Here is an 18,346-nt window from a genome sequence, read left to right as displayed (position 1 = left end):
GTCCCTCTGGCCCGACTGCAGGGGCATCCCCGGGACGCCATGGTGCACGCATGGCCCAGGCCGCACCCCCCAAGAGTCCCGTGCACTGGACTGGGGGACCCCACAGACGCTGACCCTGGGGACCCAGGCCCACAGCCCTCCGTGGGGCGGGCGGGAGGGTGAGGAGGAGGAGTCCCAGCCGTGGGGCTGGAGTGGGGTAGCCTGGGCGCCCCTGGCCCCCACAGCAGCTCCTCCTCTGCGGCCAGGCCCCCTGAGGCTCACCTCTCGTCAAACACGCCGTTGGCAATCCCACTCAGCTCTCACTGAGTTTATCTTTTCATGTTTAAATAGACTTTTAAAAATTCTGTGTATAATAAACAGCAATATATCAGTTTAAATATATTCAATTTTCTAAAATCTTTTACAGTTCACCAATCCTTTGCATTTTTAACTTTTCTCCCCCCGGATTTTCTGCAGTCAGTAAACCTCTCACGCATGGCTAGAGGCTGCTTTGAGGGCTGAGTGGTTTCCGATCCCGAGTTCGAGAGCTGGTCTGGGAAAGCGCATCTCACTTCCTACTTTCTTCTGTTGCCACAGCATCAAAATGAGCACAGCGCGTCTCTGTCCACTCACCGTCCCCCCCCCCCCCCCGGAACCCACGGACACTTACCCTTTGGACTTGGGGGATTTACATCTTTCCAGCAGGTGTTGTTCGTCGTCTTTATTAAACAGAGAAGTCACTTCTTTCCAGCCTCGGAAACTTGGTCCCTGAACCTAACAGGAGGTTAGAAAAAGGTCAACTCCGATGGAGGAAAGAAAGAAGACGGTTCTGTACCTGGTGACCCTGGAGCCTCAGGCGAGCACAACAGCACAGACTCGTCCCGCCTCTGCCAGCTCCGCGCACACGCGGTCCCCTGGCTGCAGAGCCCACGGCCAGGCCCGGTCGCCTCGCTCAGGAACAGGCTGGGCGGCGTCTGCTCGGCCCCTCGGCCCGAGGCGGACAGGAAGGCACCGCGTCAGGCTGTGTCTGACCCTCGGCGTCTGGCTCTGCGCACATCCCAAGGTCTGCGTTAGGAAGAAGGAAGCGTCGGAGGGAAAGGAAGGTCCCCGTGAACTCACTCGGCGCCTGGGGTCGTACAGCTGGGCCTGGAGGACGGTGACCCTAACGCTCTGAAACGTTAAACACGTAACGTGACCTAAAGCAACCCCAGAAACTGGACCAGGAGGCGGCGCGACGGTGCTGACTCGGCGTCTGAGACTCTGATGCCACAGAGGTTGGGTCGCCAGCCCGCGGGGCCACTAGGGGTGGGGACCGGTCAGGGCCGCGCGGGGACAGGCCTCAGGAGCCTACCTCACGGACGCGGATGCAGGCAGCCTCGAGGCGGGGGTGCCGGGGGGAGCAGCCAGCAGGCCGGGAGGCCGGCAGACGCGTTGCACGGGCCGGGCAGTGCCAGGCCGGGGCGGCAGCGCTCATGCCGCCCAGGCGGAAAGAGCCCGAGCAGAGGGGGAGGACGGGTGTCCGTTCAGCACGCAGGAGCCCAGGCTCCAGCAGGGACCTCCCCGCAGGCGCTCCTGCTCACCCCCCGACGAGGTCTGGGAAGGCCCCGTCCTTCCACCAGCTCTGCCGTGGGACCTGGTTCAGCAGGCACCTGCCAGCCCGGGGGCCCCACACGGGCCGCTCAGTCCCAGGCCCTCCTGCCGCCCCGCGTCCTCGCGGACGCACAACTCCCTGGGCCGTCACCGAATTCCCAGTGCGAACTCGTCGGTCTCGCCCCGCATTCAGGGGCCTCCCCCGAAGCCGGGTGCTCATGGGTTCCTGCCCGGACGGTCAGAGACTTGTGGGGCACGTCTCATAGGCGCGGGCGGCGAGGACAGTGGGCCTCCTGAGGGGCTGAGGTCCTTCCCGTCACACCTGCCCCCCGGGCTGGTCCGCCACAGCGGCGCCACCCCCACCCCGCGCTTGCTCCGAGGACACGCGCCACGCGGGGGTAGACCCCGTTCACGTCGACCCTTCACAGCATCTCTGGGCGCAGTCGCCGGGGAGCCCAGCAGCCGCAGACGTCCTCCCAAGGCTCCTGACAGGTGAAGGCGCGGCGGGAAACGGGGCAGCGGGCGCCCGCCTGGGGGGCTTCACAGCGAAGGACGCAGATGGCCAGCGGAAGGGTCCCGTGCGTGCACGGGCTGTTTCTCGGCCGTGAACAACGAGGGGTCCCACCGTCGGACAGGACTGTGCTGAGAATCAGCGCCACCTGGTCTCACACACGAGTGCAATCCAAACCAGAAGACCACGCTGTCCCCAAAGAACTTGCGGCGGCGGCCGCAGGAGGTTGGGGGAGGGGACAGGTGCAGGCGCTGAGAAACCAGCGCTGGGGTGTGCGGGCGCACGACAGCTGGAACGGAGCACGGCGGGCCCCGGGACGCTCATCACAGCGGAAACGTTTCCGACAAGACGGGTGTCAGGCGAGCGGGGTGTGGGCATCACTTCACACCGTCGTGCCCTACGCGTTCAGCTCACGCGGTGCCGGGCGTCGCCGTTCTCAGTAAGACGCGGGGGCGGCAGCGGGGGCCGAAGGGCACGTCCGCCTCCACCACACAGCCAGCGAACGGGAACCCCGAGGGAAGCGCCTTAAACTGCCAGCCCGAGGAGTAAGAACCTCGGCTCCTCGGCGCGGCGCACGGAACGCGCTCCCTGCCTGCGCTCTGCGCCTCGGGCCGCCGCGCCTCCCCGGCGGCCAGTTCACGCTCACCGCCCGCAGACACACCGACGTCCTCAGCCCGTGGAGGCCGCACGCCCCGATCTCCGCCCCACACGGCCCAGCGCGGACTGCCCGTAATGCCAGCCTCCACCTGCACCCCGCCTCCCCTCGGCGCGGGCCGCTGGCACGAGAGCGAGGCTCCGCCGCCCAGCGCGCGCTCGTCCAGGGTCACGGCTGGGACTCGGCCTCGGAGGCACCGCGAGTCGTCAGGACAAGCGAGCAACACGCTCGGCGCGGATGAGCCGTTGGAAGAGGCCAAGTCACAGGAGTGACCACACTGAGATGATAAACAGCAGAGACACAGACACGGCCAAGGAGTTCTGCGTGAGCGCCCATGACGCCACAGGGCAGACAGACCCGGGCTCGGCCGGGAGGGGGTCGTCTCAGCCCGGACTCTGGTCCTGAACACATGCTCCCCGCACCGGGCTCGACGGCAGGCTCCCTCGCTGGCATCTGCGCCTTGTGCCAGGGAGGGCCCGAGGGAACGTCGCACGTGCCGCACTCAGACGCGACTGCAGTCACCCCACAGGTCCCAGCGGGCCCGACCTCAGAGGGGCCCCCGGCCCGAACACCATTCTAAAGGACGCCCGCGACTGGGTGTGCTCGCGAGGACCTGAGTTTCTCCTGCGGTGCAGAGCCACTGTGGGCTGTGTCTGTCGGGCATCTTCGTCCCATCCGGGGGCAGCACACCCTGTAACAGGTGAGGCGGGCCCAGCGCCTCCTGGACACACGGGATCCGGGGCTCCAGAGTTCTTTACAACCACGGTCAGGCTCGGAGAAGTGACAGCCAGAAAAACGAAGACAGAATGTGTTCTGTCTATAGCCCGAGTGGTACCCAAGAAGTTGGGCTGTGGAAACGAGAACATGAGCTTCACACGGAACAAGGTGTCCCTTTTGCCCCGACCTCAGCTGCACCTCACTTCATGCCCCATGAAGAAAAGCTGTGAAATCATCCAAAACTGACCAAAATTCTTTCTGCTGGAGCGACTTAGCAGAAGTGCCTCATCGCCAAACACGTTCAGAGAGGCCAGATGACCTTTGGAGGCAGCACGAAATCCAAAGCACGCCCTCAAGCACATGTCCTGCTGGCCCCACAAGATTGCAAGCTCTGAGTACAACACACGAACGGATGTCTATGAACGATCACGTAGAAAATTCAGAGTAATGCTCTTAACACACACAAGCAAGATGAAAAGAAAAACAAAAAGAAACCATGAAATAACCCAGAAATCCTAGAACTGAATAACCCCTGAGGAGAAAAATTCAAGCGCTCCAACAGCTGACTTGACAATGCAGAAAGAGTGAGTGACCTTTGAAATTTTCCAACTAGAAGGGCAAAAAGAAAAATGCGTGAAGAAAGCCTATGGGAATTATTCCCGCACTGTGGGAATTCCAGGAGAAGAGCGAGAGATAGAAAAGTGTATTTAAAGCAATAACGACTGAAAGCTTCCAAGCCTGGGACAGAAAGGGACGTCCAGATTCACGAGGCTCAAGGGACCCCAAACAGGTTGAACCTGAATAGGGCTTCGGTGAGATACGTTATAATTACATTGTCGAAGACAAAGAGAACTTTGAGAGCAACAAGAGAAAACAGACAAGTTACACAGAAGGAACCAGCCTTATATGGGGTGATTTTTCACCACAAACTCTTGGGGCCAAGAGAGAGTAGGATGATGTATTCAAAGTATTTACAGACAAAGAAAACCGTGTTAACCAGGAATTGTATACCTGACGCAGCTATCCTTCAGAAATGAGGGGAGATAAACACTTTCCTTAACAAACAAAAGTGGACAGAACTCACCGCCGCCACGCCTGCCCTCCGTGAAATGCTCAATAGGGGTTTTCTAGGAGGAAATAACAAAATGCCAATTAACATCATAAAAACATGAGCAGGGAACATAAAACTCACTGGTCAAGGTAAATTTAGTTGGTCAGTTCTGTAATACAGTCCTGGTGGTACATAATTCACTTACAACTTTAAAGGTTAAAATACAGTAAACATAACCAGAACTATCATATTCTGTTATTGGATACACCGTGTAAGAAATACGTAAACTGTAGCCCCAACAGCCTCCAACGTGAGAGGGCAGGGAACAGAGTGTCAAGTTGAGGAAGCTACTGAAGTTATCAGTAAACTGTTTCACAAAATCCTCATGATAACCACAGGGGAAAAACCTGCAGTAATCAATCACACAAAAGATCATTATAAAAAGTTAAAGTACACGGATACCAAACGACATCAAAACACAAAAAAAGAGGGCAGGATAAGAAGCAAGAAACAATGTGTCTACAAAACAGCCAGAGAACAATCAAGAAAATGACAACAGTAAGTTCTTATCTACCAACAAATATAAAAAAGTCAAATTCTCCAATCAAAAGATATATAATAACTGAATAAATAAAAACGCACGATCCAAAGATACGCTGCCTTATATATAAGAGATTCACTTTAGTCCTAAAGACCCATGTAGACTGAGATTGAAGATGTGGAAAAAGAGATTTCAAGCAAATGGTAACCGAAAAAAACAGGAGTCGCTATCTTTAGATCAGACAAAATGGACCTTAAAAATGGTAGCGAGTGACAAGGGAGATCGTTATATACCAATGAAGGGGTCGGTCCATCAAGAAGACATGACCGTTGTAAATATTCACGCATCAGAACACCTATACACACTAAGCAAAAACCCACGGAGCCAAAAGGAGAAATAAACAGTAATGCAGTAATAGTGGGGGATTTAATGCCCCTCTATCAACAAGGGATCATCCAGACAGAGAATCAATAAAGAAACAGGACCTGAACACTACAGACTAACGGACCCAGCAGACACGCACGCAACATTCTGACGACAGTGGGACGCACACTCTTCAAGCACGCGTAGTGTTTTCTTGGACCACAAGGGTGTAAAACCAGAAATGAATACAGGAGGAAAACGGGAAACTCAGGAATGCCTGGAAATTATAAAACATTCTTCTGAACAAACAATGGATCAAAGAAGATATTAAAGGGGAAATAAAAAATCTAGAGACAAACAAAAATGGAAAATAACATACAAAAACTTGTGGGATGTAGCAAAAGCTGTTCTAAGAGGGACGTTCACACAGAAACAAGATCTCAGGTGAACAACAGAACACGATGCCTCAGGGCACTAGAAAAACAAGAGCAGACTGGGCCCAAAGTTGGCAGAATGAAGGAAATGATAAAGATTAGGGGAGAAGGGGCTCCTGGGTGGCTCAGTCGTTAAGCGTCTGCCTTCCGCTCAGGTCATGATTCCGGGGGCCTGGGATCGAGCCCCACAGTGGGCTCCCTGCTCTGCGGGAAGCCTGCTTCTCCCTCTGCCACTACCCCCTGCTTGTGTTCCCTCTCTCGCTGTGTCTCTCCATCAAATAAATAAAAATCTTCAAACAAAACAAAACACACATTTTACCACATCATTCAAATCATGTCAAAGCTGAAGGGTGATGAATGAGCCACAGCATTTCACTGGTGAGGACAAAGGGAGTAGAATAACCACATGCCTCCGAAAAAAGGAACGAGCACAGGGAACACAGCGTTCCGGTCGGTTCCATGGACGCCACAGAGCTGTGGGTGCCGGTCCAGCCCAGATACTGTGTAATGTTGATACGTCACTGCTTCACAAAAGCTATTTAATGTGCGTACTTTTTAAAGGTATTTAAGTTCATGGGTCAGGACAGAAAATTAAAAATCTTTGTTAGGCCAGGTATCCCAATGTCTTGTTAGGAAGACACTGTTCTCATTAATGATGTGGTGACAGTTCAAGGTCAGCATTTCAGTTCATCTCACGAGGTCTGAGCTGTGCGATCCGGTGTGTGATCTGGTGCGAGGGGTCCTCTCACCCCTAGAATCGCTTGCGCACTGCACGCGTCTCCTGCTGTGGATGGAAAAGAGGTGAGCGCCCGTGAAACTCGGGGGCCCCGTCCTCCGTCCCAGCAGAGCGCAAGTCCAGGTTTTCACGCTGCCGCCAGCAGCAGCGACCCCCAGCCCGGCCCGCTGCAGACCGTGGAGAGCACAGTTACCCCGCGGCCTGCCTTCCCCGCTCCGGAGTGTCCCCCGCGGGGACAGCACGGTCTGCTCTGTCTCCGAGGAGCCAGGCCAAGGTTTCAGTCACGATGGCATTTAAGAAGCCTAACTTTTTTCCAGACCATTCTAAATGGTAGAACTCACCACAGGCTTAGGTTTCGACAGTCTGAAGTTATTGAGAAATTGGGAATCCTGGAGAAACGGATTTCATAACCAAACTGTTGAGTGCCCAGCCCTCTCGCAGAACTGCGCCGTCAGGCCACGGGGACAATTCGGATGGCGCATTCAGCACCCACAGAGCGTGGGCCTTGGGAAGGCCGTGGAGGGCACGGCCAGCCTTCCTGCTGCAGGCGGCCCTGGGCCAAGAGGGGCAGCGTGCCCCTGAGCTCTGCCCGCCCAAACACCCACCCTTTAAAAGGCCATTCAGATGACCCCAAGGCAGGATGGGGATGAGCAGCCCTACGTGCCACTGAGGGCCGGTGGCAAACGAGGGGCAGCAGTGCCCTTGGGTCCCGGCAGGTGTGACACAGACAGTGCCCGCCTGCCCTGTCCCTGACTAAGCCTCCATCCACGGTGAGGCGGGAGCCCGACTCTGTTCCTGGAGAACAGAGCCTCCCTGAGGTGCCAGGAGCACAGCGGGCCGCGGCCGCTTCCATGCAAAACCCGGGACAGAGGCAGCGCTGGGGGCCACAGGCCTCTCCGGGAGAGGCGGGCTGCCCAGCCGCCCACGGACCGTTCTCATCTGTCGGGGCGGCTCGGGCAAGGCCCCGGAAGCAGAGAAGTGGCAGCGCGTCACGCGGTCTGCTCTCCAAATCGCATTCTGTCCGGCTGTGCCCCGTGCAGGTGCCCTCGGGGGGGAGCCTGCAACTCAACGTGACCCACGGCCTCGGCGCTCGTTCCACGCGCACAACACGGCGGCGCACACGTTTCGGAGCTCCTAATCCACGACGAAAATGCCTGCCATCAACCGCCTCTGATACGGCAGGGATCTGCCAGTCGGGTTCGCAGCTCTTCTCCGTACCCCGGCCACGGACCAGCCCCTGGGTTATCCGTGTGGATGGAAGGGAAGAGCCATGCCCAGGACTCAGAGCCGAGCACATCTTTACAAGAAAACACCCCCCCAAACGGGGTCACACCTCATGCCCACCCGCAGCAGGTTCAGGGACACAGAGTGGGGGACGTCCGTGCCCGAGCCAGGCGAGGCTGGAAGGAGCCACAGGCCCCAAAATGACGCAGCCGGCAAGACGCGCACAAATCCGAATCCCTACCACGCGCCGCCCCCAGTATGCGCAGTACAAGCCGTGGCCGTTTAGACGTGTCCGTGTGTATATGCACATTGATACATCTGCGTGAAGCGTTTACAAGTCTACATACTGACATCTCTCTGGGAGGCGTACATCTTCCATGCAAACAGACCTGAAGAAAAGAACGGGTTGGCCAGAAGACAGAAATTACAAAGAGAATCAGTGTCCATCCTTTAGTTAATTTTAAATTGTACATGTGTGTCTTAGTTTGGGCAGTTATAAAAAATACCCTGCAGATGGGGTGGCTTAACCAACGTTTCCTTCTCACAGTTCTGCAGGCAGGCCTGGCTTTCCGGGGTTGGGTGAGGGCCCACTTCCTCCTGGTTCACAGACGGGGTCTCTTCTGGAAGCACCTGCTCCCAGAGGCCCCTGGCCGAACCATCCCGCTGGGGGTTAGGTCTGAACAAGTGACCCCAGAGGGGCACAGACATTCAGCCTAGAGCGCTCGTGTGCGTGTGCTCTACCGTGGTAAGAACTTGGCACCCCTGTCTGAGCCAGCAGGACTGTTCCCTCAGTTCTCCCCGCGAGGGCAACTGGTGCTGTTCCAGATGCACGCAAGACGGCCGAGTTCACTTTACATCACATGCAGACTCCTGCCGGGAAGGAGAGCTGCCCAGACCCCTCTCGGCCCAGCAGCCTCAGCTATGGCTGTCCCCGCGGACCAGCAGCACTCGTGGGAAGGGGCCGGAGAGAGGGCTCAGCCTGCCGCCCGCGCAGGGACACTCACAAGGCCCGGGAGACAAAGGACAGGCTGGGCCCTTCATGCGGCCGGTCCTCCTGGTCCTGGAGGGACAGGAAAGCAGGGAAGACGGGGCGGGGGGAGTGGCCGGGGCAGGTCAAAACGCAGATGAGGACACAAAAAGGAGACCAGGTGTTGCTGAAGAGATGCCCAGTGCAACAGACACGTTTAGAAGAGAACACATGAAAACCCAACTGCGAGACGGGGTCAGGGTACTACAGTCTGACGCAACGAGACACAGGAGGAGGGGGAGGAGGTCCCAGGGCTGAACAGACAACCTGAAGCAGCAGCCCCGGCTCAGAACAAAACTGCTGTTCCAGCCCCCACGACGGGGGGCAGCACAGAGGCTGTCAAATAAGTAAATACATGAAATTAAAAAAGGATACATGCACCCCTATGTTTACAGCAGCATTATTTACAGTAGCCAAGCTATGGAAGCTGCCCAAGTGTCCACGGAAAGACGAATGGATAAAGATGTGGTGTATATATATACACAATGGAGTATTACTCAGCCGTAAAAAGAATGAAATCTTGCCATTTGCAATGATGTGGCTAGAACTAGAGAGTATTATGCTAAGTGAAATACATCAATCAGAGAAGGACAAATACCATGTGAGTTCACGCATATGTGGAATTTAAGAAACAAATGAGGAAAGGGGAAAAAGCAGGGGGCAAAGCAAGAACCAGACTCTTAACTACAGAGAACACACTGAGGGTTCTCAGAGGGGAGGAGGATAGGGGAGGGGGAAACAGGGAGATTAGGGAGTGCGCTTGCTGTGCGTGATGAGCACCGGGTGACGTATGCAAGTGTGGAACTGGTATCTTGTACGCCTGAAACTAACATCACACTATGCTAACTATACTGGAATTAAAAGAAAAGTCATAAAAAAATCCCAAAGACTTCAACAAAAAGGATTTTATAAAAAAATTTAAATAAAAACAGCCAAGTAGAAAAATGGGCAAAACAATGGGAAAAGCAAGAGTCTTCTGAATACAAAAGTATCTTCTTGTTCACAGGAGAAGATCGTGACCTGAGACAGGGACCAGGTTATCTCTGCAAGTTTAATGATTCTGGCAGAGATATAAAAACAAAGGCTCCTCAGAGACAACGTGTGGCCTCAGAGCTCAAAGGAACCTTGCTGGCCTGCTGACCTGGTGGTGAAAACAGCTTTTCTACTTCGCCCTGGGCTCTGCCAGGCACCAGCCTCCACGAGACGTCCTCCCTGCAGTTTCTGTAAAACACGAGAGGAAGGGCCTGTTTGCCAGCCCACAGTGGGGCTCCTCACGTTTCGTCTGACAGGCTCAGACACTGCATCCGGGGTAACAGGTTCCTTTTTGTCTTTAGTTCTCTTTCTCTCATTTAGTTTTGGAATACAACAATGACGTGTTTAATGAGTCCAGAAGCCAGAAAACAGAGAAAGCAGGGTCCCTAATACATTCATTTACCAAGCGAGCTGAGAGCTCTTCGCAAGCAGGAGGGGCATCGAGTCAGAGAATCCCAAACTAACACCCACACTTAGTCCACCACCTTAAAACCATCTGCGTCAGAAATCCACATACTGTCAGCAGGAACAGGGCACCTCTTTAGCCACACGCGGCCTGTCAGTGCCTGTCAGTGGGGCCAGTCTACACTTGGAGCTAACCCACTTCTTCACACTCTGCCGTTTACTTTTCAGAACAAAAACCAGCACTTCAACACAGACCGGGACAAGATAATCAGCAAGACAAATGAACTTGCGTTCTTTGCTTATGCACATTTTGGAACCTAAATTTAGTAATAATTCATTCAGAGCTTTGAGGCAGCGTTTTTAACCATTTCCCAGCCCTAGGCACTTCTCCCTTTTGTCCTTTACAACATCTCTGAGACGAAACGGACAGTGGTGATTACTTACTTAGAGCAAGGAGAATCTGGACAGCGCGGAAAAGGGGAGTTTTACTTCCTGCACCTAATTGTTTAACAAAGTATTTCGTGGAAGTGAAAATTAACCTTCTTCAATGATGACTAATATTCAATTTATGTAAGCAGTATCAATCATAACTCGATCTAATCGTGTATGCCTAATGCAGACAGACACATGCGCTCACGCACGTGGAGCGACGGCCCATGCAGCGAAGGGACCACGGTGGGAAGCAGCCTGGCTGTAGCCTCCCTGGGGTCACATCCTCTTGTTCCACAGGTACCACAAGCCACGGATCCAGCAAGCGCATCATGTGCTGCACGAATCCACATGCACCTGTTGCCGAGCACTCGTTGTCATTAGTAACAGGCTCCTCATGCCGGCCCTCCTGCAAAACTCTCCGCCTCTCAGGAGGAGGAAGACCGCGGTTCAGTGACGAAGGCTGCTATGGTCCGAAGGTCTGTGCCCCGCAAAGTTCACATGTTGGGACCCTAACCCCCGACGTGATGGTGCTCAGAGGTGGGGCCTTCGGGGGAGGAGTTCATGAGGCTGGAGCGGCCCTGAAAACAGAGAGGCCCTGCCACGGGAGGACACAGTCACGGCAAGACGTGTGCAGCCTGGAAGAGAGGCCCCACCACCACTCTGAGAGCGACAAACGGTGAGAATTACTCTCCGCGGTTTAAGCCACCCAGTCCTTGGTATTTTGTTACAGCAGGCGGAACGGATGAAGACAAAAATGCTTAAAACGTGTTTGGAAGGAACTAGAAAAAGCAATCCCAATGAAGAGAAGTCATCCATTACTTTGCTAACCAAAATCCAAAATATGGGGATTTTTTTACTAGAAATATGTCAGGCAGATGAACTTAATGAACATGCTGCCAGAAACCAATGAAAAATTCCACCTACTCCTACCCACTTCCCATAAAGTCTCCGAATTCCCCCTTCAATCGCAGCAATGGGAATATATAAAAGCAGACAAAACCCAGCGTTACCAGATAATCAATACTTCAAGGAGGCTTAGGTTGAGAATAAAAGAAAAATGATTATTCTCAAAGGCTAGACTTGCGCACAACCGCACACAAAGCAGGACACAGCGTGGAAACACCCCCCAACACACAGCCCTCAAAGGATCAGGCCTCCCCCAGGTGAGCTGTGGCCGCAGCTGCGGCTTTGCCCGAAACGCAGCAGCTGCAACACGCGGGGAGCCGTGGGCCAGGGGTCCGCGCTGCCTTCTGTGCCCCTCCGGGCCCTCCTCCACGGTCACACGGGGCAGGGCCAAGGGATGCAGCTACTTCCAGCTTTCCCCTGAGCCGCGTGGGGCTTGCAGTTCTCAGTCAGCGTCTGAAGACTCTGCAGACACGGCCCGCGGTCACGGACACACCTCACCGATGGCAGGCAGGGCCCGGTTCTGCCTCCTTCCCGCCTCTGACAGCGCCGCCCCCATTCCCCGCGGGGCTCTGGGCTGCAGGGAGCGAGCAAGTGCGAGCAGCACAGTAGCTCCCCCCTCCCCCCCCCCCCCCCCCCGCTCCCGGGGGCAGTCCGACCCTCAGAGCAACGAGGGGGGCGCCAGTGAGCCACGGCAGCATGCAGATCTCCTGAAGAAGGGTGCTCAGAAAAAGCACAACGGTCAAATGAAACACTACCCTTCGCTTTCTCTCTGGGCTTTATTTTCTTATCCATTGTGTAGGTACAAGAAGAGTCCAGAATGTTGCCAGAAACGGTAGATGCCATCCCCCACTCCACAGCTGGATGAGAAGCTAATCATTTAATCATCGTACAGTCATTAATGATACTAAAATCCAAGTATTTGCAATCCTACTACCAAAAATAGTCATAAGAACTTAGCTGTACGAAATGTCAAATGAGGAGAATTCCAAATTGTATGAAGATGCCAAAAGAAACACGTGAAACTCAGACCAAAGCCGTTGCTACTGTTCATAAGTAACAGTGATGTTCTGTTACTGCTGTAAAAACGAACTTAAACGGTAAATGCATATACATAAAAGGCAGAAATAAAAAGAATCAATGAAGGAAAAAAAGACCCCATGCCTTCACTCAAACCATCATTCCTTTTGAAAGTTACTAGAGACACATGAACACATCAAATGGCAGCAATCCGAACCACTGACTTGAACAAATGGTTTCAGCACTGACGGTGAAGGAGGGGCGCCAGCCTCAGATCAGGGGGGCCGCCGCACCCCCGTGGCAATAGCCGGGGCCCCCGTGTGCCAGCCTGATGCCTGACTTCTCACTGACAATCCCTCCCCACAGGCTAGGAGAGCACCCGTGAAAGCAAAATTAACACCACCTCCCACACCATGCACCCTCTCCACTGAAAACTCCTCTTGAGAAAATTTACTGTATTAAACGCTTCCTATTAGAAGAAAAAGGAGAGTTTGACTTACACCAACAAAGGAGCAAAATGAGTAACGGAGAAGACCCCAGGGTCTGTCACTCCGACACTGTCCAGGTGTGCATGATGCACACAATCTCCACGTCTGGAAGCTACTTAAGTGGGGCTTTAAAGAGGAAAGCAAGAATCACCTTCCACCACGAGCACGAGCTCTGAAGACTCACTCCCCAACAGAACCACTGAAAACTGTAAAACCAAAACCAAAAAGGAAGAACTACTTAAAGCCTCTGGAAATGCTCCTAAGGACAAACTGTAAATGAAGAAATATCTACCTTAAAAAAAAAAAAAATCTACTTAAAAAAACCTACAAATACTTGAAAACTCAGAAATTCACAACGTCTACGGAAGGTGAGCCTCTGTGGTATTTGAACCGTGACTGCTGTGTCCTTGCCCCTCGAGACGGCCACAGTCAGCACTCCCAGGTGGAAGGCGGTTCTCCCAGGGAAGCAGGGCTTCAGCATTTCTCATCCTGAGGCTGATTCCCTGGAGAGACGGGGCCCCTTCTCAGGGGGCAGAATGCGTTTGGATCGCTGGGAATCCCGCGGCCCTCATCACCTCGCCCGGGTCATGGGGTGACAGTCACACACAGGCAGGAGCAAGCTGAGAGGACCCCAGGCATCTGCCCGCCCCACAAAGCACTTGCTCCCAGAGTAACGGAACCGCTCAGAGACAAGCCCGTCATGGTCTCCACCCCCATCTCCAGAGCCCTGGCTCAGAGACTGCACCTGGGACAGAAGCGGGACAGGAAACAGCGGGGAGCAGCAGCAGCGGCTATGGAGACAAAGACGCACTTCCCGAAGGGGCTGACTTCAGCTGCAACAGAGCACGGAGGAATTTAAACCTAAGGGGGCTCTCAGAGTCAGGGAGGCTAGTACAGGCTCAAGTGAGCTAGCTAGCAGAAAAGAACTGAGAATAAACCTAGAAGGGGCCCCTAGACTCAGAGCAGTTATCAAACAGGAGCCTCACAAAGGACTCCCTCAAAGCAGCCAGTTTGACTGGTTTGTAGAGAAATTCATACCCAGCATATTTAAATAATAACAAGAGCAGTCAGCTGGCAATTAGTGGAGTTTACCAGCCGGGTGTTGCCAGGAAAGAGAAGGTGACATGGGTATGCCTACAGCCGGGACTCCCCGGGAAGCTAGAGCAGACATTTAACAACGGAGTGGGGGCATGGACAGGTCACTAAATAATCCAGCTAGCCATTCAACAAAGAAGCAAAAAAAATAATGACAGTAATGGGGGTGGGAGGGAAGGACAGTACTCAGAGTTGCAACAACACAGTATTTTAAATGTCCAGTTTCTAAACAAACATAGAACAAACAATCCCAAAATTTGCATGGAACCTCAAAAGACCCTAAACTGCCATAGCAATCCTGAAGAAGAACAAAGCAGAGTCCTCATACTCCCTATTGTCAAACTCTATCACAAAGCTGTGATAATCAAAACAGTATGATACCACCATAAACCCAGACACAAGGACCAACAGAACAGAACAGGGAGCCCAGAAATAAGCCCACATGGATAAGATCAATTAATTCATGACAAAGGAACCCAGAATATAGGAACCAAAGGAATTGGGGAAAAGGACAGTCTCTTGGCAAATGGCGCTGGGAAAACTGGACAGCTACGTGAAAAATAATGAAAGTGGACCCTGTCCTACACCACACATAAAAATAAACTCTAAACAGAGTAAAGACATGAATGTATATGTCTCAACAATGACTTTTTTGGATATGCCACAAAAACAAAGGCAATAAAAACAAAAATCAACCAGCAGGACTACACCAAGGTAAAAAGCTTCTGCACAGCAAAGGAAACTATTAACAAAATGAAAAGGCAGCCTACCAAATGGAAGAAAATATTTGCAGATCTTTTACCTGATAAAGGGCCAATATCTAAAACATATAAAAGAACTCATACAAATCAGCAGCCAAAAAACAATCCAATTAAAAAATAGGCAGAAGATCTGAATAGACATTTCTCCCAAGAAAACATACAAATGGCTAACAGACACATGAAAAGACGCTCAATGTTATTATCATCAGGGAAATACAAATCAAAACCATGCTGAGCTATTACCTCACACCTAGTATCAAAAAGATAAGAGATAACGTATTGGCGAGGATGCGGAGAAAGGGGGACGGACCCTCCTGCACTGCTGGTGGGAATGCAAGCTGGTGCAGCCACTCTGGAAAACAGTATGGAGGTTCCTCAGAAGGTTAAACATAGAACTACCATGTGACCCAGTAATTCCACTTCTGGCTATTTATACAAAGAAAATGAAAATACCAGCTCAAAAGACATCTGTACTCGCACGTTCACTGCAGCATTATTCACAATACCCAGGACATGGAAACAACCTAAGCGTCTAACAGAAGATAAATGGGAAAAGAAAGTGTGTGTGTAAGTAATGGAATATTAGTCATCCATAAAAAAGGAAACATGGATGGAACTTGAGGGCATTATGCTGAGTGAAATAAGTCAGAAAAAGACAAACACCTTATGATCTCCCTTGTATGTGTAATCTTAAGATACACACACACAAGCTCATAGATACAAAGAACAGACTGGTGGCTGCCAAGGGCTAGGGAAGGGGGCGCAAAATGAGTGACGGTGGTCACAAGATAGAAAAATTTTCAGTTATAAAATAAGTAAGTCAGGGAGATACAATGCACAGCAGAGTGACAGTGTTGCATACTCTTGCGGTTCTCACCACAGGAAAAAGGATTTTCAACTATACATATACTGTAGGGATCATTTTGCAACATATGCAGATGTCAAACCATTCACTGTATACCTAAAACCAATATATTATGTTAATTATTCCCCAGTTTTAAAAAATTAAAATGTCCACTTTCCAACCAAAAATTTTGAAGCAGCCAAAAAAAAGTATGACCCATACACCAGAGAAAAGTAACACAAAATGCCTGTGAGCGCACCCAGATGCTGGATTTAACAACAATAACAACACTACAAAATAGCCATTATAAATAATTGTTTTAAAAGACTGAAGGAAAACACCACGGAAGCAGCAAATAAAAGTACGATGGCAGCACTGCACACACAGAAAACACCAGGGACGAGGCAGACATGATCAGAAAGACTCAGATGGAAGTGCTAAAGTTGAGAGGTACAATAAAGGAAATAAAAATGTACTGGAGGGTCCCAGCAGTAGGTCTGAATTTGGAGAATAAAGAATCATGGAACCTGGAGATGGATCAGGATGGATTATGCAAGCCAAAAACCAGAGAGAAAAAGAATGAAGAGAAATGAAGAGCCTAAGAGAAATGTGTGACGCCAACACATACAAAATAGAAGCATCAGAAGAAAGTAACTGGTAAGAAAATGTCCAAAGAAACAGTAGAACATTTCCCAAATTCACCTAACAGCAAAAATCAATACATCCAGGAAGCTTAACAAACCACAGGTAGGATGAACACAGAGATCCACAAACACGCACATAGTAAAAGAAAATCTGAGTTCTGTCTCACCCGCCAACTGGTTTACCGTAAATACAATTCTGACACTAACCACCAGGAGTTCATCTCAGACTCTACAATGAAGACTCGGTCCTCCTCAAGACTGACCTGACTTCAGGCGTCCCAGGCCAGGGGCACCTCTGATGGGAAAGTATAAATTCAAGGGTTCCCACAATCCCTTCAGGTTCAATAGCTGAACGAAAATCGCACAGAAGGAAGGAAACCATTACGCTTAAGACTGCAGTAGTATTAACAAGAGAAACAGCTACAGGACGAGACACACAGTGGGAGGCCTGGGAGGCCGTGCGGAGCCTCCCTGCCTCCAGGGAGTCAGGGTCAGCCTGTCACTCCCCACCAGCACATCAGTGTGTTCACCAGCCACAAAGCTCCACTAAGCCTTGTGTTCAAAGTTGATTGGAGTTTCATCATGTAGGCATTGGTTAAACCACCGGCCAGAGGCTAGAACTCAATCTCCAGCCTTCTCCCTTCCCTGGAGGTGAGGCGGCTGACAATCTCAAGCCTCTAATCACAGGCCTGCCCTTTCTGGTAAGCATCCACCATCTTCACTCACTTCGTTAGCATAACAAAAACTCCTAACATTCAGGAGATCCCAAGGATTTTAGAACCTCTGTGCTGGGAATCAGAGGCAAAGACCACATACATTTTTTTATTACACCACACAAAGACAGGAGAACATCTTGAAAACTACAAGAAAAAAGTGATTAGTCACTTACCAAGGAAACTCTAGTAAGATGAACTCTCAGAAAAAACAATGGAGGCCATAAGGCAACGGGATAACATATTCAAAGAGCTCAACAAGAAACTGTCAAACAAAAATCCTGTATCTAACAGGGCTATCTTTGAAAAAGAAAGATGAAATAAACCAGATAAACGAGTTTGAAAGAATTTGTTGCCTTACAAGAAAGACTAAAGGAAGTCCTTCAAGCTGAAAGCAAGTGACACATACAGTGAGCAAATCCACATGAAAAAACAGAGCACTGGTGGGGGTCATTATTTAATTAAACACAAACACAGTAGAAATGCCTATTTTTCTGGGGCACCAGATGGCTCAGTCAGTTAAGCAGCTGCCTTCAGCTCAGATCATGATCCCAGGGTCCTGGGAATGAGTCCAGGATCAGGCTCCCTGCTCAGTGGGGAGTCTGCTTCTTCCTCTCCCTCTGCCCCTCCCCCTGCTCCTGCTCTCTGTCAAATAAATAAAATCTTTTTAAAAATGCCTATTTTTCTTTCTTCTCACAACCAACTTAAAAAAGAGTGTAGACAATAATATGCATATAATGTACTGTTGGGCCTGTAATATATACAGATATAATGCATGTGTAATGCATTTGCCAACAACAGCATTAAAGAGGTGGGTGGTGGAAGACTGTATTGGGCTAAGAAAAGGACCACAGACAGTAAATGATAAGAAGAAATTAAAATGTTACAAGAGAAAATATACCCAATGCAAAGAAAGGGTCAGAAGAGGAACAGAGAAGCAAAACAGACATGAGACCTAGAAAACAAAACGTAAAATGGCAGATGGAAACCTGCTACAGCAACAATACTCTATTACACATAAACACATTAAATAATCCAATCAGAGGCAGAGATGGTCATCCTGGATTTTAAAAAAACTGATCCAACTAAAGGCTGCCTACAGGAGACAAACCCTAAATTCAAAGATAAAAAGAGATTAAAGTAAAAGGAAGGGCAAAGAGAGGTCATACAAACAGGAACCA

General features: G+C 51.2%; 1 protein-coding gene across 1 annotated transcript in view; it reads right to left on the bottom strand.

Annotated features, from left to right (window-relative positions):
• TDRP (testis development related protein) overlaps positions 1-18,346 on the bottom strand; it is a 41,405-nt gene that overhangs the window by 777 nt on the left and 22,282 nt on the right. The window contains exon 2 of the mRNA XM_064585733.1: positions 650-753. Coding sequence (XP_064441803.1) covers positions 650-753 — 104 coding nt within the window. The remainder of the gene's footprint in view (positions 1-649; positions 754-18,346) is intronic.

Source organism: Mirounga angustirostris, unplaced genomic scaffold (genome assembly GCF_029215605.1).
Source record: "Mirounga angustirostris isolate CCGP_5_RB_7025 unplaced genomic scaffold, mMirAng1.0.hap1 SCAF_2, whole genome shotgun sequence".
In the NCBI taxonomy this organism is placed as follows: Eukaryota; Metazoa; Chordata; class Mammalia; order Carnivora; family Phocidae; genus Mirounga; species Mirounga angustirostris.
Note: the sequence above shows the minus strand (reverse complement) of the source record. Positions and strands in the feature narration are given on the sequence as shown.